Source organism: Simochromis diagramma, unplaced genomic scaffold, assembly GCF_900408965.1.
Source record: "Simochromis diagramma unplaced genomic scaffold, fSimDia1.1 OVJJ01000141.1, whole genome shotgun sequence".
NCBI classification, from domain to species: domain Eukaryota; kingdom Metazoa; phylum Chordata; class Actinopteri; order Cichliformes; family Cichlidae; genus Simochromis; species Simochromis diagramma.
The window spans coordinates 716,703-743,030 of NW_024387350.1; the positions used below are offsets into that span (position 1 = coordinate 716,703).

General features: G+C 40.0%; 2 protein-coding genes across 8 annotated transcripts in view; both read left to right on the forward strand.

The window, feature by feature from the left end:
- LOC120718380 (NLR family CARD domain-containing protein 3-like) overlaps positions 1-26,328 on the forward strand; it is a 66,108-nt gene that overhangs the window by 37,823 nt on the left and 1,957 nt on the right. For 2 of the 6 annotated variants that reach the window (XM_040006904.1, XM_040006905.1), the window contains exons 13-18: positions 5,299-5,630; positions 7,398-7,469; positions 14,417-14,498; positions 15,181-15,291; positions 15,467-15,544; positions 19,861-20,014. In XM_040006904.1, coding sequence (XP_039862838.1) covers positions 5,299-5,630; positions 7,398-7,469; positions 14,417-14,498; positions 15,181-15,291; positions 15,467-15,544; positions 19,861-19,892 — 707 coding nt within the window. In that variant the 3' untranslated portion in view covers positions 19,893-20,014. Of the gene's footprint in view, positions 1-3,981; positions 4,702-5,298; positions 5,631-7,397; positions 7,470-9,892; positions 10,363-12,564; positions 14,499-15,180; positions 15,292-15,466; positions 15,545-19,860; positions 20,052-23,037; positions 24,821-25,314; positions 25,489-25,996; positions 26,171-26,248; positions 26,296-26,328 lie in introns of those variants that run through there. The other 4 variants (XM_040006907.1, XM_040006908.1, XM_040006911.1 and 1 more) reach the window with 4 other exon arrangements.
- LOC120718403 (NACHT, LRR and PYD domains-containing protein 8-like) lies at positions 1,164-5,203 on the forward strand. Of its 2 annotated transcripts, none has more exons than XM_040006959.1 (4): positions 1,164-2,238; positions 2,461-2,634; positions 2,882-3,055; positions 4,655-5,203. In XM_040006959.1, exons 1-4 carry the CDS (start codon positions 1,220-1,222, stop codon positions 4,728-4,730), a joined length of 1,443 nt encoding a protein of 480 aa, XP_039862893.1. In that variant the 5' UTR covers positions 1,164-1,219; the 3' UTR covers positions 4,731-5,203. The 2 variants fall into 2 exon arrangements, with proteins under 2 accessions (XP_039862893.1, XP_039862894.1); XM_040006960.1 differs by lacking the exon at positions 4,655-5,203 and adding an exon at positions 3,167-3,638 and having other exon boundaries at positions 2,882-3,100.

Here is a 26,328-nt window from a genome sequence, read left to right on the forward strand (position 1 = left end):
TGTGTAAGTTCAGATCAGTCTGATTCACCAGCAGAGGACTCCTGTCCACAGTGTGGAAAGAAATCCAGAATAACATTGAAAAACCTGAAAGACATTGAAGATGACAATGGTAAGTATTAAGAATTTGTAGAACTACTATGAGAAAAGTTTTAGATGTAAAATGAGTTTGAGTTTATTTTGAATGTTTGAATATTTGGGATTTTCTTGTTAATAAAACATCTCTTTTATACACAGTTTTTTAGGTGTGTAGGGTTCTTTGTAAATGGTGAATTTTCTGGATTTTAATTTTTTTTTCCATCTTACCCAAAATGTAAACAATTAAACCAATGAAAACTTTAATTTCAAGATTTGTTCTCTTTGTCATTTTGTGATTTTGCATTTTTCCCATTTAAAAAAATGAAATCATTTGGTATTAACAATGTAATTTTGGGCTTGTTCATCTTGCATTTCATTGTTACAGATGACATCAAACTGTTTGAGGCAAAGAAGACATGGAAAGAAGCGATGCAAAAAAAATTTTTTTTGGTGTCTGAAGGTAACAATGACAAGCCGAGTCCTTTGAACAACATCTATACAGAGCTCTACATCACCACTGGGGAGAGTGAAGGGCCTCGCACAGAGCATGAGTTCAGATATGGCACAAGTAAACTGGAAACGTGTTCATCAGTCAGTCTGAGTGACATCTTCAGACCGTTGCCTGATCAAGACAAACCTCACAGAACAGTTGTGACGAAGGGCGTCGCAGGAATTGGCAAATCATTTTCTGTGCAGAAGTTGATTCTTGACTGGGCCGAAGAGAAGGCAAACCAGGATGTAGACTTTGTTTTCAGTCTTGCTTTCAGGGAGCTGAATTTGATTACAGGTGAAAAAAGCCTACATGAGCTCCTGACTTTATTTCACCCCACACTGTCTGATCTCAAAGATTCAGTGGATTATACCAAAACCAAGCTTGTCCTGATCCTGGACGGTCTGGATGAAAGCAGGTTTCAGCTGGACTTTGAAGGCTTCAAGACTATAACATCTGTCAAGGAAGCAGCACCTGTGAGGGATCTCCTAGCAAACATCATCCAGGGTAACCTTCTTCCTGATGCAAACCTCTGGATTACTTCCCGTCCAGCAGCAGCCAATCAGATCTCTGCTGAGCATGTTGACATGGTGACAGAGATAAGAGGTTTCACTGACTCACAAAAAGCTGAATACTTCAGGAGGAGATTTAGTCATGATCCAGATCTTGCTGACAGGATCATTAAACATATTCAGTCTTCACAGAGTCTCAACAAGCATGTGTCAGATCCCGATCTTCTGCTGGATTTCTGCAGTGTTATTCCAGGAAGTCTTTGGAGGAGACACCGAAACTGAAATTCCTCAAACTCTTACAGAAATGATGGCACACTTTCTTTGTGTCCAAACAAAACACAGAAGTAGAAAATATGACAAGGACATTGAGACAAACAAAGAGAAGCTTCTGAAAACACAGAGGAAATTTCTTCTGAAACTCGGCAAGCTTGCATTTGAGCAGCTGCTGAAGAAAAATCTTATCTTCTATGAGGAAGACCTGGAGGCCTGTGGCATTGATGTTAAAGCAGCATCCATCTACTCTGGATTTTGCACCACAGTTCTTCGGGAAGAAAAAATAATTTTCCAGAAAAATGTCTTCTTCTTTGTGCATCTGACTGTGCAGGAGTTCTTTGCAGCTCTCTACATCTATGACTGTTTCATTAACAATGATACTAAAGATCTCAGCATCTTCTTTGATTTAAAGGGCAAGGAGCATACGTTAATTGAACTTCTTAAAATAACAGTAGACAAAGTGCTGGAGAAGAAAAATGGCCACCTGGACTTCTTCCTGAGATTCCTCCTTGGCCTCACGGTTGAACCCAATCACAGAGTCCTTCATGGTCTGCTGACACCAACAGATCGAAGCCAAGATACTGACAAGAAAATGTTGACTCACATCAAATCTGTGCGAAGGAAGAACCTCTCTCCAGACAGCTGCATCAACCTTTTCCAGACTATGGTCGAGATGAGAGATCACAAAGTCAAAGATGAGATTCAGGAATATCTCGCACTGTCAGATCGTTCAAAAACAGAGTTGACTCCCCTGCACTGCTCTGCACTGGCCTACATGCTGCAGGCATCAAAGAATGATCTGGAAGTCTTGGACTTAAAGAGTTACAACACATCAGATGAGGGCAGACGGAGGCTGATACCAGCAGTGAGGAGCAGCAAAAAGGCCTTGTAAGTTTTTTTCACTCTTGTTTGTGAGATAAACTCTTCACCCTTAAATAATCTCAGCGAACTGGACTATTAGCCAGAATGCAAAAGAGGAAGGAGAGGGGACAAGTCCTCTGTATTACAAATGGCAATCACATGGTTGGCCATTAAGTATCTATAAACATGCCTTTTCTTTACATCTATTTGTTTCTATAAAAATTAATAAACACCCATCACCCTCCATAGACTAGCAGACTGTAAAGTAAGTGAAGGGTGGGTTGATCATCTGGTCGCTGCTCTCAAATACCCCTTCTCACCTCTACGAGATCTGGACCTGAGCAACAATGACCTGAAAGATTCAGGAGTGGAGCTGCTCTCTAAAGGACTGTCGAGTCAGTGCTGCAGACTGGAAACTCTGAGGTACATTACATGTTTATGTATCATAATATAAACATAGACAACCCATCCAACCTCCTACAAAGTGAAACAGATATCACCTGGCAGAAGTTATTTTAGCACAGGTCTTGTTCTTCATAGCATCTGCCCTGTAAATACTCATTCCTGCAGTCATTTATTCTTTCAGCAATGCAACAGATGTAGTCCTGCTGATGGATTCCTAAATCTTCTAAAAGCTGCATTTATATGTATCAAACTATTCTTTTCTCAGGTTATCTGGGTGTCTGGTGACAGAACAAGGCTGTGATTATTTGGTCAAAGCTCTGAAGTTAAACCCCTCACATCTGAAAGAGATGGACCTGAGTTACAACTATCCAGGAGAATATGGAGAGAAGAAGCTCTCTGAGCTGAGGAATGATCCACAATACCGGCTCAGCCAAGTCAAGTAATGTTTTCCTTTATCATCCACTGTTTGGAAAATGGTCCCCAAGCTCAAAGCAAGCACGGAAACACCCCAGGAAGCTGTTTGACAAGTTTTTTAATGGATGAGAGCCAGCTCAAAATGTTCTGTTAGTCTTCATCCCAAAATGCTTTCTATTTCCTGTTAACGATTGAGAATAAGTTTATTTCCCTTCTTGTAGCCCTTGAACAAACTAAAAATAGTAATAATAATAATAATAATAATAATAACAGCTAGTTAACAAACAAACCACATCACTATATTATTATTATTATTTGTAAATGTACCATTTACAAGTAGATGCACTGCAATGAGGAGAAGAAAGTCTGATCTTGTCATGGTTGGCTGTGTGGCAGGCGGGCAAGCAGGAGTGGTGGATCCAAAATGCAGGACTCAGACACAGAAGTTCAACTTAAAGCGCAGCTTTATTGCTGGAAACCCTCTTACTAACTAAAGGCATCAAAAGACAAACAAAAACGCTGGTGGACTAAAACACTGAAGCAGAACACACTGAACTGGAAACAAAACACTGGCAACACGGAGGCAAAACACACACAGCTTGTTGAGGGTACGACGCAACACTGACTCAGAGAAACACAGGGACTAAATACACTGGGAAGTAACGAGGAGAATGAGACACAGAAGGAGAGCACAGCTGGGGGAAATTAGAACTGATGAGACAAGCAAAGCAGGACACATTCAGATAAGACACGGACCTACAAAGTAAAACAGGAAGGATCACACAGAGACGCGAACTTGACACAGTGGAGACAGCAACTAGGAGACACAGAGACATAAACCATAAGGCAGAGGACTCTAAGAACCGAGAGGCACAGAGGGGAACTCAAACATGCAGACACAGACTTACACAGAACAGAGGGGACACAGAGAAACATGAAGGGCAAGGGATCGAAACTAGAAACCATAGAAACTCACACCAAGTACAATAATACAAAAATCACAAAGAACTAAAACGCTGGGTCAGGAGACCCAGGACCCTGACAGATCTGATCTTAATCTAAAGTGTTTTAAACTTTAGTTTTTGCTTTTTCACCTCCTAAAATTTAGAGCACAGCCACCTTTTTACTGTGGTTTCATGCTGTGAATACTCGTAGAGTGATACAGAGTAATTTTCTGTTTCCTAACAAGTCAAGTACCCTGGTTGTTACTCAAAAAAGTAACATACTTTTCTTAAACGGAATGGAGTATTTTACTTAATCACCCACTGAAGAAGGTAATTTGTTATACCTCTTATTACATTACTACCAAACAAATCCCTACACTGTCTTTCTTTTAGTGAGTACAACACAAAGCAAAGCTTGGACTACAGTAAATTTAATATATCAACCTGTAAAGCCATTTTAAAGCTAAAATGCTGCAATCCTGAATAATCATCACTGCCTCTGTTACCTGGTGAAGATCAGACTCCGGCTGCTGGGGTCAGCATGCACTCAGCTTTATCATTACTCTGCTTTCTTGGCCAGCAAGAGACCAATATTGGATGTTGGGTGGTGAACAGAATAGATGCATATATTACTAATTAATAGTTCCATTTCTATTTCTTAAACTCAATTTCCTCCACAGTTTTGAACATGGTGGAAGTCACCGGATACACCCAGGATTGAAGAAATGTGAGTATCTACAGGAATCTGTTTGTTGAATGTTGCAATGCCTGAATTCTAGAGGCATTAAGATCCTACAGGACTTAATTACGACATGCTCATTTCAGGTTAATGTGGCAGAACTTTTGTTTTAAAGCAGCTTTCTGTGTTTCACCTGAGCTTCCAGCGAGGAGCCTCCCTCAGTCTCTACCACACACCACCACAAACAATCACCATCAGTTTACATAGTGTTTTCTGTGAGAAAGGATTTAGACTTATTAGATCTAATGGTAAATGTAAAAATACTGGATATTGAAGGACAGCAATAAAATATTAAGAATCGTAGAAATACATTGTTTCTTTTTAAGATCAATTCCATGTACATTAACTTCATTGTAATGGATTTTAAACATTCCTGTCATGGTTCTGCCTCTAAGAGGAAAAATAAACATCAAGCATGTATTCAGAAATGTTATTTTGAGAAGAATATTGACTTTTAACTCTTTTGATGGATTTTTTTTAAATTACTGCCCAACAGCTCTGTACTTCATACTGCCAGTTGTGGACAAACGGTATACTATTAAAGTCTTTACTGACTATATACAGTAAGTGTTTTCTTACCTCCAGATGCCTGTGAGCTCAGTCTGAACTCCAGCACAGCTCACAAGAACCTGCTGCTCTCTGAAGGGAACAGAAAGGTGACCTGGGTGGAGGAGGAGCAGGCTTATCCTGATCATACAGAGAGGTTTGATTGCTGTCAGCAAGTGCTGTGTGAGCAGGGACTAAAAGAGCGCTGCTACCTGGAGATGGAGGTGTCAGAGCCCTTATGTGTTGGGTTAACATACAGAAGCATTGGCAGGAAAGGAGATGTGGATGACTGCAAGCTGGGACAAAACAACAAGTCTTGGTGTCTGATTTCCTCTGATGATGGTTGTTTTGTTCAGCACAACAAAGAGAAGGTCTGTGTATCATCTCAGTGTTTGCGCTGCAGTCGGGTTGGGGTGTATCTGGATTGGGAAGCTGGCACTTTGTCCTTTTACAGAGTTCTTTCTGGTAGCCTCATTCACCTCCACACCTTCAAAACAACCTTCACTGATCCCCTCTACCCTGCTGTTGAACTTCACACCCGTTCCTCTGTATTGTTTTGTCAGCTACCGTAGAAAGAAGTTTCACTGTAGGTTAGAAAATGAATGCCTGCTAAACAACTTCAGGAAGGCTAGACATCAGTTGAAGCTTCAGCACTGTGGAGAAGGCTGTAGCTCAGGTGGTAGCGCAGGTTACCTAGTAATTACAAGGATGGCGGTTCAATCTTAGTCTGCTTCAGCCTGCATGCCAACTATCCTGGGATAAGATACTAACTCCACCCTCTCTGACACTCCGCACCTGTTGGAGTGTGAATGTTAGGTAGAAAGAGCTGAGAAATAGTGCTTTTGTGAATGGGTAAATAAGAAAAGTGCTTTGAGTGCTCCAATAGAGCAGAAATGTGCTGTATAGGAACCAGTTCATTATCTTTATCAAACAGACAAACACAAGGTCAAAAAAGTTGCCCTCTGGAAGTGATCAGTGGATCCTGCAGAGAGGATAAGACAAGAAAACATGTGCTCACTATTCTGTTAGTAACTTTGTTTTATAAACATAACCTTAAGTATGAATATGTATATATGGTTATTTTAGTGACACATACAGTTTTTAAAGTGATGAAAAATGTTTTCAGGTTTTTGAAGAAGTGCGTGATTTCTTGACAGATTAAGTTAAATAAAAAAAAAAAAATTGGTTCATTTGAGGAAAATGAACATCCATAGATAATTTTCATTTCACTTTTATTTTAAACCCTCAACTGCTTGATTGCAAAATAGCTACACTTTTAGCCAACACATCTATATGGATACTGTCAATACTGTCATAAAATGTCAAAAATAAGCTCTCCTGACTCTGGAATAGTGCCTAAGTTGTGGGAAAAGGGCGTGGAGCTCCTGTCTTCACTAAGTGGCCTAACAGTTTTTATGCTACATATAAAATATTATATGTAATGTGAGTTATTTATATGACTCATCATAATGAAACATGATTTCTAAAACCACATATTTGTCACACAGGACTGGGGAAAATGATGTTAGCATTGAGTTTGACAGTGTGGTAAACAACAGAATAGACTAGCAGCCGAACAGCCAGGAAGCAGGCAGGTGGTTGATAGCAGATCTTCTTTCTTGTACTTACACATAAGCCACATTGTTAATTTGCTAGTTTACCTGCAGTTTACCGCAGCCCAGGTTAAGTCTACACACTGGCTGTTACCTGTTGGTGTAAATATGGTCGAGGTCTCACTACTTTAAAAGCATTATGTCAGTGTTGATTTGATAGTTGATTTGATAGCAAAGTTGCACTAGTATATAAGGAATGCTAATTCCTTATGTACTAGTCTTTATGTACTTAAGATAAGCTTTTATCTTAAGTATTAGTCTGGTTCTTTTATGTCGATTTGAATGTAAAGTATATAATAAAGCAGAGAATAAAAGATACCTTAGCAGTGTGTGTGTGTTTCTTTTTTGATTGGCAGCAAGTTTGTTCCCCTCCCTCTGATGTTAGACTGATGAAAAACTGCTTTTAATATTTTCTATATGTACATTTAGTTTTTAGATGTGCTTTTTAAAAAATAGACTGGAATATTAAAGTAATCTGTACCATAAAGTGCTGCTGTTCTGTTAACTTTTGCAATATCTTTTCAGCACCTCAGGTTTCTTCAAGAGGCTGTGACCTACCTGGTTAAATGCGGATTTGACTGGCACACAGTGGTACAGGTTGGTATCACATAAATCACTAATGTCTGTTTATTTAAAAAAAAAAAAAAACCCCAAAGAAACAGCTACAGTCAGGTAGCAGCTGTTTAGCAGATAAAGTAGTACCCAGGAGTAAGGGAGGTACACTCAAAGCAACTGTATTAACTGAGTTTTGATGAAATTTGGAAAATTTAAAGCTCTGAAAACACAGGAATTTATCTAAATATGTTCAAACAATATTTAGGTGTATTTGTTCAAATATACACATCATTACAATGCACTACGTCTTAATCCTAAAATATTTTTGATGTTCTCACCAGAATTCAGTTCATTTCATTTATCATATGAGAAAGATATTCCTTAGCAGTAGTATTGCTTTAAAAAAAACCCTCTTAGTTTTTTTTTTTTAAATAAATGACATCATGTCTCCAGTCACAAAATAAATATAAAATAAATGGGTACCTTCAGATGCTCACTTATTTCTAATGGTCACTGTATTTGTACAGATTCGACACAGGATGCTCGTAAACTGTAAAATTCTAAACCAGCCGGCACAGCTAGAATTCATACAAATACATAATATACACAATCTGGCAGGCGGCAGTGGTGTGGATCGTCTACTGACAGACTATTCACATTGTTCTCAGTGTCATGTTCTGTCCCTTTTCTACAAGCATCATTCACTGTGTGATCAAAGAGCAGCATAACTGTGTTTTGCACCCATGCTACTGAAACATAACACCACCAGTTAACTGCCAAACACGTCCTGGTTTGTTTCCTGTGGGAATTGTTTTCTATTGAAATTCCCTTCTTTACTTGCTTTTTACTTTCACTTAAACCCACTAGGTTTAGCCACCATAAACTTTATTGTCCTTTTGTATTTTTTGTTAATCAAATATTTTGTTTCACAATTAAAAAAAAAAAAAACTTAGTTTGTTTTAAAGAAAAAAGACCCTACCCTTCACAGATGTCATCCTATCTCACTGACAAATTACTTTGGAATGACTGAGCTTTGGATTGTGGCTACCCCTATAATAAATCATCACAGCAGCTGCACCATCTGTTCCTAAGCTAAGCACCAGCACTGGCTATTTTAAAAAATTCTGATGTAGCTAATCAGGCATGTTTCTCATTCAGTCGTGATATTGCTTTTTATTTTCTGTGGGATTCTGTGAGATATGACTTTTTTCCCCTTTTATTCAGCTATCAGTAGTTCTAGTATTTGTCGTGTTGATTGAGAAGTGTACCTATATACTGTAAATTGTCCAAGAATCCAATATGGGATCATATCATACTATATTAGTGTCATCAGGTAGGGACAATGGTAAATGGCCTGTAAATGGCCTGTATTTATATAGCGCTTTACTAGTCCCTAAGGACCCCAAAGCGCTTTACATATCCAGTCATTCACCCATTCACACACTGGTGATGGCAAGCTACATTGTAGCCACAGCCACCCTGGGGCGCACTGACAGAGGCGAGGCAATGCAAAGCAAACGTAGTCTATGTGTTACCTGATGGGTACAATGTTGCTCCTGCTGCTGCTGCTGATAGTGCTGGAGGGCAGGGCTGCGCTGATCTGAGACTGTAGACATTAGAAAGTCCATAGGAGAAATGGTAGCTTATTGAACAAGTGTTATGAGATAATAATAAAATGCAAAGTTTGGCGACAGTGCTTGGAACCATAAGGCAACAAAAGTGAGAAATAAACTCAGCTCTGCCTGTGAATCACTTTTTGCCTCTCTTCCTCCTTCCATCTCCTCATCTCATCTATCACTCTCCACTTGCTGTCCGTCTGAGAACAAGGCACAACTTGATATTGCAATAATCCAGTTATTCTCAAACTTTTTACATCATTCCCCACATGGCAGGAATCCTTCTAAACAAAACTATGACAGAAAGCCTAGCAGCCATTTTATTTAGATAATAAACTCATTCACAATTTCTGTTTTGAACAAACAGCTTTCCTTTCAAACAACTGTTTGTAACTTTTGTCACTAGACTGATTCATTAGTCTGCATCACTTCTTCAAAAAAGCAACAAGTTAAACAGAATGTGAACATTGCCAAACATGGAAAAATAAAGTTCAGTCTTAGTCTTATAAAAAAGAAATCCAGAAAATTGTGAACAGAGATGAAAAATATATAATTTAGTGAGAGTCTACTGTTCACTCTTTGGCTACGTTCACACTGCAGGTGAAAGCGCATCAAATCCGACTTTTCTGACCCTATGCGACCCATATCCGATCATGGCATGACAGCGTGAACGGCTGTCAGATTTTGACAGAAATCTGCAACTATCCTTTGAAGCACCGCTCCTCTCTAAAACAGCAATTAGGATAATTATTAGGCCATATGTAAATAACACAATAACTTTATAGTTTAAAGAAAAATTGGGAAACGTAATGTCCGAAGTCTTTATATTAAGAACCATCAGTCAAACAATACTGTTCAGTCTGGGTGTAAACAGAGCGCGTTGTGTGTGACGTCTTCTTTTGCGCATGCGGGCCACTTTGAGGGTTCACAGACTACAACGTGTTGGCTGACACATTTTATTTGTAGTGTGAAGAAGCAGACACAAAGCAGACCGTTTCGTTCGTGAACACGTCACTTGCCTGCCTGCAAATAGTGAAGCACGAGGGGATCGTGCTTCACTATAACGTAACGATATAAAGAGAAACAGACAGCTATAACTCCATTAATGAAACTTTAGGTTCATTTAAGTAGTTGTATTCACGATAATTACTTTTAAACACTTGGAGCCTGTGAGGTCCGAAGTCTGTTGCAGCACGTGGATACATCATCTGTGGACACAAGCAAACGAAACAGAGACCTGACTTTATATATTGTTTATTTAAACAAGAAGAACGAAGGCAGGAGGGACCGGGACGAGGCTTTTTGTCCTTCAAACAAAAGTAAGTAAGATCCGTGTATCACGTGGGCAGCGAGCTTGTCCGCTGGGTTTGATTAAAATATCTGTTATTTGATTAAAGGAAGAATATTTTGCTCATTTTGCGCGTTTTCCCTCTTTTTAGTGTGCTTCCTTAAAACAGCTACAGTTTGGATTGCATTGTAGTCGTTAGAGGAAGTGACTCGTGTCCTTTGTCTCCATGGTTTTATTTCCCAAAACCGGCTTACCTGAATAATTAATGAATTCAGCCACAGTTGTGGCTGGTTTCTAAGGTGATGTCTGCACAGTGACCAGTTTCTATGACTGACCAGGTTTACACCGACTCAGTTAATAGATTATATATACATCATCGCTTTATGTTTATAAGAAAAGAGATCCTGAGACCTGATTTAAAATAGAAGCAATCCTCAGGTGAGTGTACTTCAGCATTAATGCTGTCAGCCAGTATCAGCTCATAGCAGTTAATATATTTGTCCAAACTTTGGAACCTATGTTTTAATGTATTACAATACATTATATTGCACATCTTTTCTGTGCAAATACAGTGAGACGACCGTTATAACGGTCTGTATGCCCAGATGCGGGTGTGTTTTAGTCGGTTTAAGATCATGTTAGTACTTATAGTAAACTGTAGCTTTCGTTCTGTGATTTGCATTGACCAAGTGCCGGCCATAACCAAGTGGCCGGCATAGTGTACAGGAACATCTGTGCCGAGTATAACCTGGAAGTCCCGAGGTCAAAATGGGAGATGCCCCCAAGGGTGGTGGAGAATGACCGAGCTAAGCTCCTGTGGGACTTCCAGTACTGAGGCAGGTTATTGGTTGGTAGTTGGAGGGGACCGGTCCCTTCTTGGGGTCCTTGGGGATCAGGACCGTCCGGCCTTCGGTTAGCCATTCCGGGTGTCTCTCGTTAACTAGCAGCTGGTTCATTTGTGCTGCCAGACGCTCGTGGAGTGCAGTCAGCTTCTTTAGCCAGTAGGCGTGAACCATGTCGGGCCCTGGTGCTGTCCAACTCTTCATACTGGAGACCCTTTCTTGGATATCTGCCACTGTGATGGTTACTGGACCCTGTTTAGGGAGGTCGCTGTGGTCTGCCCTCAGATCCACAAGCCACTGAGCATTGCCGTTATGGGTTGCGTCCTTCTCCCATATGCTCTTCCAGTATTGCTCCGTCTCCAGCCTTGGTGGTGCTGTTCTCTTATTATTATTGTTCCCTTGCCACTGAGAGTACACCTTTGCTGGTTCTGTGGAGAACAGCTGGTTTATTCTCCTACCTTCTATCTCTCTGGTGTACCTCCTCAAGCGGCTGGCCAAGGCTGTGAGTCGTTGCTTGGCAGTTTCCAAGGCCTCAGGTATGGACAGTTTGCTGTATTTCTTATGCACCTTCTTTGCTGCACCTTTCTGCAACTCCGTTAGTTGGCTAACCTCCCTCCGTGCTACTTTGATCTTGCCCTCTAGCCTCCTTCTCCATGGAGGGTACTGCCCCTTGTGGCTGTTCAACTTGTAGCCAAGCATCTCACTGATCACTGCTGCCGTATTGTAGATCAGCTTGTTAGTGTCGGTAATCGTGGTTGTAGGTATTGCCCGTAGTGCTGCATTAACATCATCTAGCAGACCTTCTGTGGGTACTTCACGTAATCTTGGTAATCTTGGCTACGGGGGATCCAGGTTTGAAGCCTGGCCATGATCCTATTTTTCAGGTCAGTTCCTCTCGCACTCAACGGTCCTTCTCCTATCGCACTTGGGGCTATGTACCCAATCTCGGATGGGGGTGATGATATCTCCCCCCTGACCTGGCGTCCTGACTCGTCAATCGTCATATATATATATATATATATATATATATATATATATATATATATATATATATATATATATATATATATATATAGCCTCAGATACTCAACTAATCACTAACCACAGTGAGATGATTTTAGTCTCATGACTTGTATTTACTAACTAATCTTAAATGACTGTTCAGCACAGAAATGAAGCCCAACAATCATGTTTTACAGTCCTGTGGTCTCAGCCTCAGATACTCAACTAATCAAAGTGATGTCATGACAACAATGAATGACCAACAAAACATTTTTCTCCTTCATTTCTGTCAAACAAAGCTGTATGTAACGTTTCTCGCGATTAGTATCATGGTTGCTAGGCAACCTGAACAGTGCGACGAAGGCTAGACCGTCCAATTTCACAAGCCTCTCACTTCCGCACTTCTCGTACTTATAGTACGCACCGTACGTAGTACGCGTAGTGCGCGTACTTCAAGCGTGCGGTCTCTGAATTGGGACACAGCCTTTGTGTCGTTATGTCAGACTTGTATCCGCTGTTTCCCCATGTGTTTCCACTTCCCCTAATCATCCTTGTGTGTATTTAGACTGTGTGTTCATTCTTTGTCAGGTCATCTATTGTTCACGTCATGTTTTCCACGCCATGTTTCCAAGTTTCATGTCTAGGTTTTTCTTCTTGTTTGTTTAGTTCTCCCAGTTTAGGTTAATGTCAGTTTTACTTCAGTTTGCCTTGCCCTTTGTTTGTACCTTATTTTACCAGCCTCATTAAACGGCTTGGTTTTTGTTAGCATTCAAATTTTTTTCTCTCTTCCTTGGAGTCTGCATTTTGGGTCCTTTTTGTCAATCCACAAAGTCTGCTACTGCCAGACTGAGCTGGCGATCAGGATAAACCGTCACATGAAGCTGGTTAACAAGTTCAAACATTAATTTGGGTTTCCCCTACGCCAGGGCTGGGAAACTCCAGCCCTCAAGGGCCGGAGTCTTGCAGATTTAGATATCACCCTCTTCATTAACAGGTTTCTGGAGAACTTCAAGACATATTGAAGAGATAATTTAGCAATTTAAATAAGATATGTTGGATCAAGGTCACATCTAAAACCTACAGGACACCAGCCCTTGAGGCCTGGAATTCCCCATGCCGGCCCTACACGTTCACAAGAACAGGGTGGTCTTGGCAGCATCAATGTAAAAGAGCCGTTTCATGGGTCATATGACTCTTCCACCGCGCAAAGTGATCCCTATGAGTGTAACATTTTATTAGAGACATTACATGATGATGATAAAATTCTGATCAGAACTTTGTAAATACCTTAAAAACCAACACTGTTGGTGCAGAAAATCATTAATATGATGATTTAATGCACATGATGGGAAAACAAACATTTTAATTAAAATTGTATAACCAAGCTTGCTCTCAGTGCTGCTGTTTATGTCTAAGGTGATAGGTGCCCATCAGAGCTCTGGAAATATAAACTGGATCCTTTGAAACTTGAAGCTTACAATTCCAAAGCCTAAAAAAACAAAAAAAAAAACATCAGTTTGACATAGATTAGATTCAGATTAGATACTTATAACAAAATCTGTACTTCATTTAGTGGCTTTAAGGACGGCTAAACAAAACATATAAAACGTATTGCCACATCAGATAATCTATATCACACTTAATACATGCTGTAAAATAGAGAATCAGTGAAAACATTGTTGACAATTTTTGAAAACCCGGTATTTTGATATAACTTGCTCCAGACAGTTAAAGCTTTTATTCTCTCAGCTGCAGAGTTGGTGCAGTTTAAGGGTTTAACAGTAAAGACTGAAGTGATGGCAGGATCCTGTAACCTATGTATAGAGGCCTGTACAACAAAGCTGGATTTTGACTTATGCAGGTACCTTCAGGAATAACCTTGGATTTCTGTACTGTGAAGGTGATTCACTTCTTACTTTTTACTATTTTCTGGAGAACTGATTGTTCAGTAGGTGGTGATTTAGTACCTGTTAGTCTCTAATCTGAAACTTGACCTGCTTTGGATGATACACAGCAAGTGAGCTGGGTCGCAGGGTTAACCCAGGGTTCATCCTGAAGTCCTGGATAAGCTAAACTCCTGCTTCATACTACAGGCCACTGGTTATGTTGAACCCCTTATTTCAATACAAACATGATAGTTTCTCAGTGAACTTGGACTTATAATGTCTCATAATGACTCAAAACCCAATGAGGAAGGATTGTGTTATTAAATTAGTATTTCAAGGATGCATTTTTCTGCAGCAGGTGCCTGTTCAGATATGTCTGAGGAGAAGAAGAGGAAGCTTTCAACAACAGCTTCTGAACCTTGTGAGCCGTCAGCCAGGTATTACTCAACTATTCATAAATCATCACATGTAGCCATGTTTCCAAAGCAGAGGGAAAGAGTGTAAAATGTAAATAAATGCAAAATCAAATGATTTGCAAGACATTCTTCAGAAGTAAAGTTGGGGTTCGGGACTTCAAAGATTGTGCCGGGGAATTTAAAGAATAATGTTTTCCAACACTTAGTGTCATCAGTCTCTTAGAGAAAGACGATGTATTACAGCAGTAAACACACCCCTGTTTCAGCTTATTGAAATGCGCTGCTGGCATTCAATTTAAAAAGTAGCCTACTTTGTTCAATAAATAAATACATTTTCCTAGTTTCAATGTTTGATGTGTCGTCTTTGTGCTATTTCCAATTATTCCAATGTATGTCACTGGATTCTGTTTATATTTACATTTTATATGTTGTGTTATCAATTTAGTAAACAGGGTTGTAAAATGTTTAAATACATTTAATGGAAATCCTGATGTTTTACTTGTTTAGGGTGTCGTTTACTGTATGTGTGATGTGTATCCTGTGTGTTTTGCTGACGGCATATTTGATTTGTGAAAAAAGTTTTTTTTAGTGCAGTTGAGCGGTCTCAGGATTTCCCCTGCAGTTTTTGCATTAAATGTGTAAATTTTTTGTGTAGGTGACTTCTCTCGACATCAATAAAGTGTTAAATAAACTTTCGTCTTAGTTCACAGAAAAGTGTTGCCGGGTCCACGGGTCCCAGATGTGTCTCCATTAAGAGTGATCGATCCAGGATTGAACCTCTCGTCTTTAGAGATGAGGAATCAAAATGGAAACAGTAAACATTGTTCTTACTAATATAAAATATCTTACTGACCTCTTTCTGTTACAATAAACCACAGTGTATAGATAAAAAAGTGCATTTCCATAAAAAGTTTCAATAGTTGAGCAAAACGTTGACTGCTCAGTGAATGCTTATAAAGTTTTTACACTAAATATATATATCTTTATAGTTTACAGAGTGCAACGGAGTTCACATCTGAAAGTTCCGTTTCTGTGCAGAGCGATGAATCCACTCACCAGCAGCTCAGGTAATTCTCATTTCTGCTAAAACTTCTCTCAGTTTCTTAAAAATACTGAAGGGTAGGATTAGAAGTGATTGAGCTGTTTTTTTGTAACTCTAAGGAATATTGGAGTCTTTTTTTTTTTTTTTTTTTACCAGGATATCTCTTTCAGTGTTCATATTAATGCACCAATTTCTAGTTTCTTTGTGACAAGTCAGTCAAAGATCCTTTTTTCAGACTGCATGTGTGCATCTCCCTCTTTGGCTGGGACCTGCTCCCGCAGTAGAGATGTCACTGACGGCATTTGTGGCCATTTCGCTGAATGTCTTGACATACTGATGTGAAAACTCACATGCTTTAATAATCTTTTCAATGCCATGTTGATTTCCCTCAGAAGCCTTTTTTTCTGAATGTTTGTCCCCAATGTCAATAGTGTAGAGTCACTTAGTGTTGCAAAGTTGTACATGAGCTTCAGGTTTATCAGAAAGGTTTCAAAAGATTTATATCTTAGATGTTTTAGTATATTTAGGAGGACAATGGGCATCAAACTTCGAGATAACTTTATCAAACTTCCCTTCATCCTAATCTGGTTTGCTGCATATGAATGTGTTGAACACTTCAATAATCTGAGGCCCTGCTATTGTGAGCAATAACATTACCTTTCTTACATCCTGCTTGGTTTCAGATATACAGCTGGAAGGTGTGCCACTTACTGTTGACATTTTCCATCAGCTTCAAACATATCGTTTTCTACAATGCACTTAAGCTTGGAATTTTGCTCCTGGCACTGTTTGTCTCTGCACTTCTGCAGAATGAGTCATTTAAGTCTCTGCAACATACCTCTATTAATTTTCCTTTACTTTAGGCAAATAGAATGTACAGCACACCAGGCTATATCTTTTTTCACCTTCCTACCATAGAGATCATGCCTTCAGTCCCTACAAAATAGATACTGTTGCCTTGTGGTATGACATCAGAAATGACATCAGTTTTACCACACAAAATGTCTGATCATTACTGCATTTCTTGATTTCATTGAGGTTTGTGAGTACTCATTTATCCACAGCTCTCTTTACGTTAGTACAGGATTTCAATCAGGTTTAGGTCTCGAGTTTGACAACTGACCATTGCAACACCTTAATTATTTCCTTTCAGCCTTTCTGTTGCAGATTTGCTTTTGTGTTTGAGATCATGGTTCTGTGGTGTAATTGCATTGCACAGTAGATGTTAATAGAGCCAGTCAGTGTAGTTAGGCCTGATGGCAGCTAGAGGGCGAGACCGGTGGGTTTGAACAAAAATGGAATGTTATGTGGAACAGAGAAGAACGGAAAAATAAAGAGTTGGTTATGGATCATACAGTGGACCCGCATATAATTAATAGCATGGCACGGTGTCAGAAGTCCTGTACTGATCCATGCAACCTCGACCGAATGAACCTGTATCTTGTGGAGCTTGTGGAAAATGAGAGGGAGAATATGGCGGATGAAAGCGCACAGAGAACGCTGGTGTCGTGCCAAAGTAGTTTGTAATTTTTTTCCCCTGCGTCGGGAGCAAACGCTGGGCTGTCCAAATCAAGGACAAACAGTATCCCAGAGTGTTGATTTTTACTTTACAAACACTTCTTATAATGACTAACTACTCCTGAAATTTTTGAGATGTTACCTCTTTATACGGGAAAGTTATAGTGGGATACAAATAATATCAGGATGATCCTGCCACAATTTGTCCCTCCTGTGTAAATCATGGACAAACAGTATCCCACATTCCTGATTTGTAGTACACAAACACTTCTTATTATGAGGTATTACTCCGGAAACTTTGGAGGATTTAGCTCTTTATACAGTAAAGTTACAGGAGGATAAAAACAATTATCAGGCAAAATGTTCTTGTGTTAAAATAATCCCGTCACCACGTGAGAACAATAAATATATACAATTCTCTGTTGTAACCCTCAAACTGAATGGTAATGCAACGATAGTAATTGTTAACTTTTTCACAAAAGTAAAGCATCAGTACTTCCTGTGCGCTCCCGACGCAGGGGAAACAAATTCTGTCAGGGATGTCCAAATTCAACATGCGCTGACAGGGAGAAAATGAGATGATGGATGCTTTTGTGACTGCACTGTATGCACTAGCAGAGCACTGCAACTGTGGAGGGCTACATGATGAACTGATACGCGACAGGCTCAATGTCGGTCTCACGGACAAATGGCTGTCAGAACGCATGCAGCTTGACCCAGATTTGACCCTGCAGAAAGCTATCAAGATGACGAGGCAAAGTGAAGAGGTAAAGCAACAACAATCCTCCTTACGAGGTGACTCTAGAGCTGAGGCTATCGATGCTAAGTCCATAGATAGAGTGCACAAAATTAGTCGTAAGCCTGCTAGAATCAAACCTATCCAGACTGATAGTCGTCAAGCTAAAACACGTGGGTTCTGAGAAGACGGCAAGAAAGGGGCAACGTGTCAAAAATGTGGCGGCGCTCCATCACATTCAAAGCAAGATTGTCCTGCACATGAAGTAAAATGCCATGCATGTGGGGAAAAAAGGACATTACAGGCGCGTATGCAGGGCACCCAATGGAAATGGTTACCATGGAAAGTTTCTTCCACAGTTTACAGAGAGAGACAAAAACTTTTAAGAGACTCACTGTCTAAGAAAAACAGCTGGAGGTGGGACATTGACACATAGAGTGTTTTGGGACCTGAAACATGCATTTACATCACCGCCAGTGTTAGCCACGTATGACCAAAGCCGTGACTGCAATGTGTCAGCGGATGCATCATCGTATGGCTTAGGGGGTGTGCAGCTTCAAAGATGGGATGAGGAGTGGAGACCTGTTGCCTATGCATCACGTTCCCTCACTGCAACAGAACAGAGATACGCTCAGGTTAAAAAGGAGGCTTTAGGTCTGACCTGGGCTTGTGGGAGGTTCCGCAGCTTTCTTATTGGCATACACTTTCAAATGGAAACAAACCATGAGCTGCTGCTGAGTCTGCTGTGGACATTTTGCAAAAGTGTATGGCTTTCGTCACATCATGAGCAGCCTGAAATATCCCCAAAGCAACGGCGAAGCCGAACGGGCAGTTAAGGCTGTCAAGAACCTATTACAGAAAGCTGCTGATCCACAATTGACTCTACTCGCTTACATAGCCCTCCCACTACAGAATGGCTAGTCCAGCCCAACTCTTGATGGGGAGACAGCTTTGCACCACAGTGCCAATACTGCTATCTCTGCTTGACCCTGCACATCCTGATAGTGTGGTTGTCGCCCGGAGAGAGAAGGAGAGTAGGACTAAAGAGGCACAGTCATTCAATTTCAGTTCAATTCAATTTTATTTATATAGTGCCAAATCACGACAAAAGTCACCTCAAGGCGGTCATACAACCTTCATCATCGTGCACGTAGCCTCGACAGGCTCACTCCATGGCAAGAAGTTCACAGACCAGAGAGCCAGTGGCACCGTTATTGACAGCCACACCACACCACAATCATATCTCGTGGAGGGACCTCGTGGGACAATTAGGCAGAACCCTCGGCATCTTGTTCCCATGAAACGCCCTCCAGACCAAACAGAGTGATAGTGGGGAGCCAGAATTGGCAGGATCCGGGGAGCAGTGCTCCACAGACATTCCAGTGACAGTTTCTTCAGAACTTCCATCTACACCCAGAACCAGATCTGGGAGAGTAGTTGTGAGACCAACCAGACTAGACTTGTAACGGATCACATGAAAAGCACACCCCTCTGTCACAGTATTCTTTGCACAGTAAGGGAAAAGCTAAAGTTTGTAATTTTCAAATATGTATGTCCAGAAGTTGGGAAGCACCAGGGATGGGAAATCATACAGTGGACACGTGTATAATTAATAACATGACAGGTTCTGTTTCATTAAACAATTTCTGCCAATATTTAACTGTCAGACAAATGGCCTCACATTTGTTTCTAGAATACTTTGGTAAACAGACGTTTCCACCAAACGTGTTGCTGTGCATCATGGACAAATGTCTTTACTTTGGTCTCATTTGTTCAAAGGACGTTTTTCCAGAACTCTTGTGGTTTATTCAGATGCAACTTTGCAAACCTAACCTGTGCTGCATCGTCCTTGAATTTTACCTGACCTAAAGTTTTTGTTCATGATTATATTTAGCAGTGATATTTGGCAAAACATCAGCACAGGTGAGGACAAGATGTCAACAGGGCATAACCTCACCTTAACAGAGTGAAGAAGCTTTTTAAAAATGTTATTTAAGAATTTGGCCTCTGAGAAAATTGTTTTGCTTATGTTATCATATAAACTGCTCATGAATATAAATGAAGGCTTTGTATTGTTTTTCCTACAGTTATCCCAATGTGGATCCAAACAGCTGTCTAATGTGTAAGAAGGTTTTGAGGGATCCAGTCCACTTCAAGTGTGGACACTGGTTATGCAAACAGTGTGTGAGCTCAAACTGGGATCAATCTGGCTCACATGCAGAAAATCTCTGCCTGGATTGTGTTGAGAAATGCCGCCTTAAGAATGTTGAAAGCACAGGTAAGCTTCCACAGGTAAATGCTACTGTCACTGGGATCTTTGATATGTGTGCACCATTTATTCTTGGAAATAAAAGTGATTGCAGCAATCTTACACCAGCTAAACTGCATTTATACTGATAACCTTTTCTTGTTGTGTGACATGTTCTTTTGACATAGAGAGAAGTAGCTTGCCATCACCAGTGTGTGAATGTGTGTGTGAATGGGTGGATGACTGGATGTGTAAAGCGGGGTCTAGTCCTTAGGGACTAGTAAAGCGCTATATAAATACAGGCCATTTACCATTTTACTTCTGACCTAAGGTTGTTTTTGCATCTATAGTTCTTTTACTCTGGTCTGACTTAGTTGACAAGTTATAAAACTTCAAATTTCAATCAAATCAAATGCATTTATGAGCACATTTAAAAACAACACAGGTTGAACCAAAGTGCTGTACATAATGAAAATGGTGAACATTCATAGAAAATACAATGGAAGACTAGTCACAATTGAAGGCTAGAGAATACAAGTGCGTTTTCAAGCGGGTTTTAAAGATGTCAAGCGTTGGTGAAGACCTAATGTTAAGGGGCAGACTGTTCCAGAGCTTGGGGGCAGCAACCGCAAAAGCTCAGTCAAGTAAAACTTTAAAACTCCAATCAGTTAAGTAGGATCTGAACCATTAAATGCAGTACCCTTAATGCCCACACAGTTTTCCAATCTCGATAGCAGAATCCCATGATCCACTGTATCAAATGCCGCACTCAAAATCTAAAAGCACTAAAATGATGTGATTACCAGAATCGGTAGTCATAAAAGACCATTAAGAACTGTTAAAAGCAGAATTTCAGTGGTATGTGGTGCTTTAAAACCAGACTGAAATGATTCTAAGATGGCATTAGTCTCCAGAAAGGCCTGGAGCTGAATAAAAGCAAATTTTTCTAAAATTTTAGACAGAAAAGAAAGTTTAGGGATTGGTCTAAAATTTGAAATAACAGTTGCATCAAGGTTAGTCTTTTTTAAGAAGTGGGTGGACAATAGTATGTTTAAGATCAGAATCAGAATCAGAATCAGAATACTTTATTAATCCCTGGGGGAAATTATTATTATTATTATTATTTTTTTTTTTTTTTGTTACAGTGCTCCATTTTAAACCAACATTAAGACAAGACAGACAATACACTAACTAAGAATAGTACAATATATACATATATACACATACATACTTCACTCATAAATAAATAGTTGGAAAAGAAACATGTGTAGCTGTAGCAGCAAACAGTGTGTTAAGTGGATGCGTTGTACAGGGAGATGGCCACAGGCAGGAATGATTTCCTGTGTCGTTCAGTGGTGCTTTTCGGTAATCTCAGTCTCTCACTGAACGTGCTCCTGTGACTGACCAGCATGTCATGGAGTGGGTGGGAGGTGTTATCCAACATTGTCTTTATCTTGGACAGCATCCGCCTCTCCGACACCACCTTGAGGGTGTCAAGCTCCATCCCCACAACATTACTGGCCTTACGGATTAGTTTATTAAGTCTGTTGGCATCTGCGACCCTCAGCCGATGCCAACAAGTGGAACTCCTCCCGTAAAAAGAGAGGTGTTGATAACAGTTAAAACATGAGGGCCAATAGTGTCAAAGACTTCTTTAAAAAGACTAGAGGAGATAGTGTCAAGGTAACACAGAGTCCTTAAGACGGGAGACTAGTTCAGCCAGAGAGTTCAGAGAAATCGGCTCGAAGTGATCAAACACAACTGAGGAAAACAAGGGAACAGAGGGATCATAGGGCGGAGGAATGAAATAAGACCTAATAGTATCCACCTTATCAACAAAAAAACGTAAAAAGTTTTCACAGGTACCAAGGGACCCTAGTAATTGAGAGGTGGATGGAGGGTTGATAACAGAGTGATTAGTATTGAATAAGATGCAAGGGCTGTAGCTGTGTTTTCTGATAATATCCGATAGGTACTATTGGATAGGTAGTTTTTGCTTTATGCACAGCATCTTGATAAAGAGACAGAGCATCTCTTAACATAGCAAAGGAAATCTGAAGTTTGTCTTTTTCCATTTTCTTTCGGTCTTTCTACAGGTCCTTCAATGGCCCGGGTGTCCTTGTTTAGCCAGGGATCAGTTTTAGGTCTAGAGCGTTTAGTTTTTCTAAAAGGAGCAGCCATATCTAGGACATTTGTACAGGTGACATTAAACATGGTAAGCAAATGATCAACATTTTGCTTAAAGGAGCAATTGTCCATGATAGGGAGACCAGAATTCTGATAAGCAGCAGAGAATTGCTCCGCAGTAACTGGTGTAATGATGCGGTATTGGCGGACAGGAAGAGGAGGCTTAACTAAGGAGTATGGGACAGAAATTTTGAATAAGACAGGCATATGATCCAAAAGGTTAAGGTTACAAATTTGAATATCCTATAGCTGCAGACCGCAGGATAAAACTAGGTCCAAGGTTTGTCCGCGCTCATGGGTGGGAGTCTTTACTGATCGGAATGAGATTAAAGGAATTAATAAGATCCAAAAGTTGTTTTTGGTGACAAAAAAAACCTGAATATTAAAATCACCAAGGATTAAAATGCTGTCAATGTCCAGAATGCAAAGAATAAGTAGTTACAGGAAGGTGTTTAGCTCAAACTTGGAAAATACACCTGGTAGTTAGGTTGAATCGAAGCTGGATCACTTTTCACACTTTAAACAAACTGCACCAATCTGGACTTTGGAACCGAACCAAGACCTTCTCCTCAAGTATGATTATCATACTTGTTGTTCACACCCGTACAAACAAACTTTACCAAAGGGGAAAATGAGCAGAGTTGTACTTATATGAACTAAACAACATAGGTGTGAAAACACCTTAAGACTCCAGTTTTCATCTAAATTTAGGATTCCAAAGGTAGATGCCAAATTTTAACAATTTTGCCCAATGCAGCTTTTATTTATTAAACAAAATGTAATAAATTCCTGTTTACAAATCTGAAAACATTGCTCTGTTTGATTCCAGGGAACATCCTCCTTGTCAAAGTAAAGGAAAATTTGAAAAAGGCAGTGAAAAAGAAATTTGCTCTGACATTTGAAGGTAATGGTGACCAAGAAAATCTACTCCAGAACATCTACACAATGTTGTTCATCACCACCGGAGAGAGTGGAAGACTAAATGAAGAGCATCAATTCAAAAGTAAATGGAAAACGCAATCATCCAATGACTGTTCAGTCAACCTCAGTCACATATTCAAATCGTTTTCTGTCCAAACCAAACCCCACAGAACAGTTGTGACGAAGGGCGTTGCAGGCATTGGGAAGTCTCTGGCTGTGCAGAAATTCATTCTTGACTGGGCCGAAGAGAAGGAAAACCAAGATCTTGACTTTGTTTTCAGTCTTGCTTTCAGAGAGCTGAATTTGATTTCAGGTGAAAAAAGCCTACATGAGCTCCTAACTTTATTTCACCCCACACTGTCAGAACTCAAAGATTCAGTGGATTATACCAAAACCAAGATTGTTCTGATCCTGGACGGTCTGGATGAAAGCAGGTTTCATCTGGACTTTGAAGGCACTGAGACAGTATCATCTGTCAAGGAAGTAACACCTGTGAGTAATCTCCTAGCAAACATCATCCAGGGTAACCTTCTTCCTGATGCAAATCTCTGGATTACTTCCCGTCCAGCAGCAGCCAATCAGATCCCTGCAGAACATGTTGACATGGTGACAGAGATAAGAGGTTTCAATGATCCTCAAAAAGCTGAATACTTCAGGAGGAGATTTAGTCATGATCCTGGTCTTGCTGAAAGGATCATTAAACATATTCAGTCTTCACAGAGTCTCGACATCATGTGTCAGATCCCGATCTTCTGCTGGATTTCTGCAGTGTTATTCCAGGAAGTCTTTGGAGGAGATGTTGAAACTGCAATTCCTCAAACTCTTACAGAGATGATGTCACACTTCCTGTTTGCACAAACAAAGCGTAGAAGCAGAAAATATGACAAGAAGGTTGAGACAAACAAAGAAAAGCTTCTGAAGACACACAAAGAATTTCTTCTGAAACTCGGCAAGCTTGCATTTGAGCAGCTGCTGAAGAGCAACCTCATCTTCTATGAGGAAGACCTGGAAGACTTTGGCATTGACATTAAAGAAGCATCCATCTACTCTGGATTTTGCACCACAGTCCATTTGGAAGAACAACTCTTTTCCAACAAAAGGGTCTTTTGCTTTGTGCATCTGACTGTACAGGAGTTCTTTGCAGCTCTCTTTGTCTATGACTGTTTTATTAACAATAATACTACAGAACTTAAAAACTTCCTCATTTTGGAGGACAAAGACCATACGTTACTTGATCTTGTAAAGGTGACAGTTGACAAAGTGCTGGAGAAGAAGAAAAATGGCTACCTGGACTTCTTCCTGAGATTCCTTCTTGGCCTCCTAGTTGAACCCAACCGGAGAGTCCTTCATGGTCTGCTGCCTTCACCAGATCAAAGCCAAGATACTGACAAGAAAATCTTGACTTACCTCAAGTCTATCAGAAGGAAGAACCTCTCTCCAGACAGCTGCATCAACCTTTTCCAGACTATGGTCGAGATGAGAGATCACAAAGTCAAAGATGAGATTCAGGAATATCTCGCACTGTCAGATCGCTCAAAAACAGAGTTGACTCCCCTGCACTGCTCTGCACTGGCCTACATGCTGCAGGTATCAAAGAATGATTTGGAAGTCTTGGACTTAAAGAGTTACAACACATCAGATGAGGGCAGACGGAGGCTGATACCGGCTGTGAGGAAGAGTAGAAAAGCTATGTAAGTTTGCAGCAATAATTTACTTTCATGTTGAATAACAACATGTTAAATATACTTTTCTGTCAATCAGATTGTGTAAGGTCAGGGTTTGCTGGAAAGGAACTGTTCTTGATCAAGCTGATCAAGTGTCATCCTTAAACCTTTGTCATGGCATGGATTTAATTTATGACCACAGCAACCACTTCCCTGATGACTTTATGGTCTTAATTGTTACTTTTTTTTTTATCCCAAGTTGAATAAAACGAGATAAGATTATTTGATAAAATAATAAAACATTCTGCTCAAAGAAGGCCAAGATCATCTAGCTAAATCAGCTGACATTATCTACTCAATACTTTACAACAAAAAGATGAGAATGGCCAAAATGTAAAAATAAAGGTTTCAAAACTTCTGTCTCATAACACTTTTTAAAACCTTTAATTTTTTTCTTTATTTGTCTACAGAATGAAACAGCTTTGTTCTCTTTATACTAACACTTAAACACCCACCCACAGGTTAGCAGATTGCAAAGTGACCTCGGTGTCAGCTGAGCATTTGGCTTTTGCTCTCAAGTTCTACTGCTCATCCCTGAGAGATCTAGACCTCAGTGACAATGACCTGAAAGATTCAGGGTTGAAGTTACTCTGTGATGGACTATCAAGTCAGTGCTGCAGGCTGGAGATACTCAGGTAGTAACACATAAAGTACACCAAAAGACACTAGTAATGGACCTCCTTTAGCCAGATTTAAGATGAAAAGAAAACTGCTAGAAATGTGACTCTGTATAATAAAAATGATAGTTCTTGCTCTGATTTCAGTGAGGTCTTTGTCAATAATAAGTCAGATAGTATACTTAGATTGACAAAGAATTTTCTTTAACACTGTACACTTCTGACACTCAGGAGTCACTATCTTGGTTTGATACCAGAGTGGCAACCCACCAGTGGAAAAAGATAGGAACATCTAAACTAGCCCATTAACATTGGCATATTACCTTTTCACATAGTGATGTTACATGGGTTGGTTGACGGGGGTTGTTTGGTATTATTATGTGTGGTCAGAAGGTCAATAATAAGTTAACAATCATAGTCAGCTGTTGCAATCATCAGTTTAGGCACATAACTTGCTTTGTTTGGTAAGCAAGAACAAAATGTACTACTGGAATTATTTCCACTGAAAAAGTGTCTGTTTTATCAGGTTATCCGGTTGTCTGGTCACAGCGACAGGCTGTGCATATCTGGCTTCAGCTCTACAGCTCAACCCGTTTCATCTGATAGAGTTGGATCTGAGCTACAACCACCCAGGAGACTCTGGAGAGAAGCAGCTGTCTAAGCTGAAGAATGATCCTCGATACAAGCTGAGCAAACTCAGGTAATGGAATTTTTTTTAAGTAATTTTTTAAAACTTCATTAAGAAACATAATTAAATCTGAGATACTTTTCTCCACAGTGTTGAACACGGTGGAAGTCACAGAATGAAACCAAGCTTCAAGAAATGTAAGCACTTCAGTTATTTTTGGTGGCAATAAG

Coding starts and splice junctions, on each gene's coding strand:
- LOC120718403 (XM_040006959.1), top strand. CDS start 1,220: ATGATCCAGATCTTGCTGACAGGATCATTAAACATATTCAGTCTTCAC. Junction 2,239..2,460: donor AGGAGCAGCAAAAAGGCCTT/GTAAGTTTTTTT, acceptor CACCCTCCATAG/ACTAGCAGACTGTAAAGTAA. Junction 2,635..2,881: donor TGCAGACTGGAAACTCTGAG/GTACATTACATG, acceptor TTCTTTTCTCAG/GTTATCTGGGTGTCTGGTGA.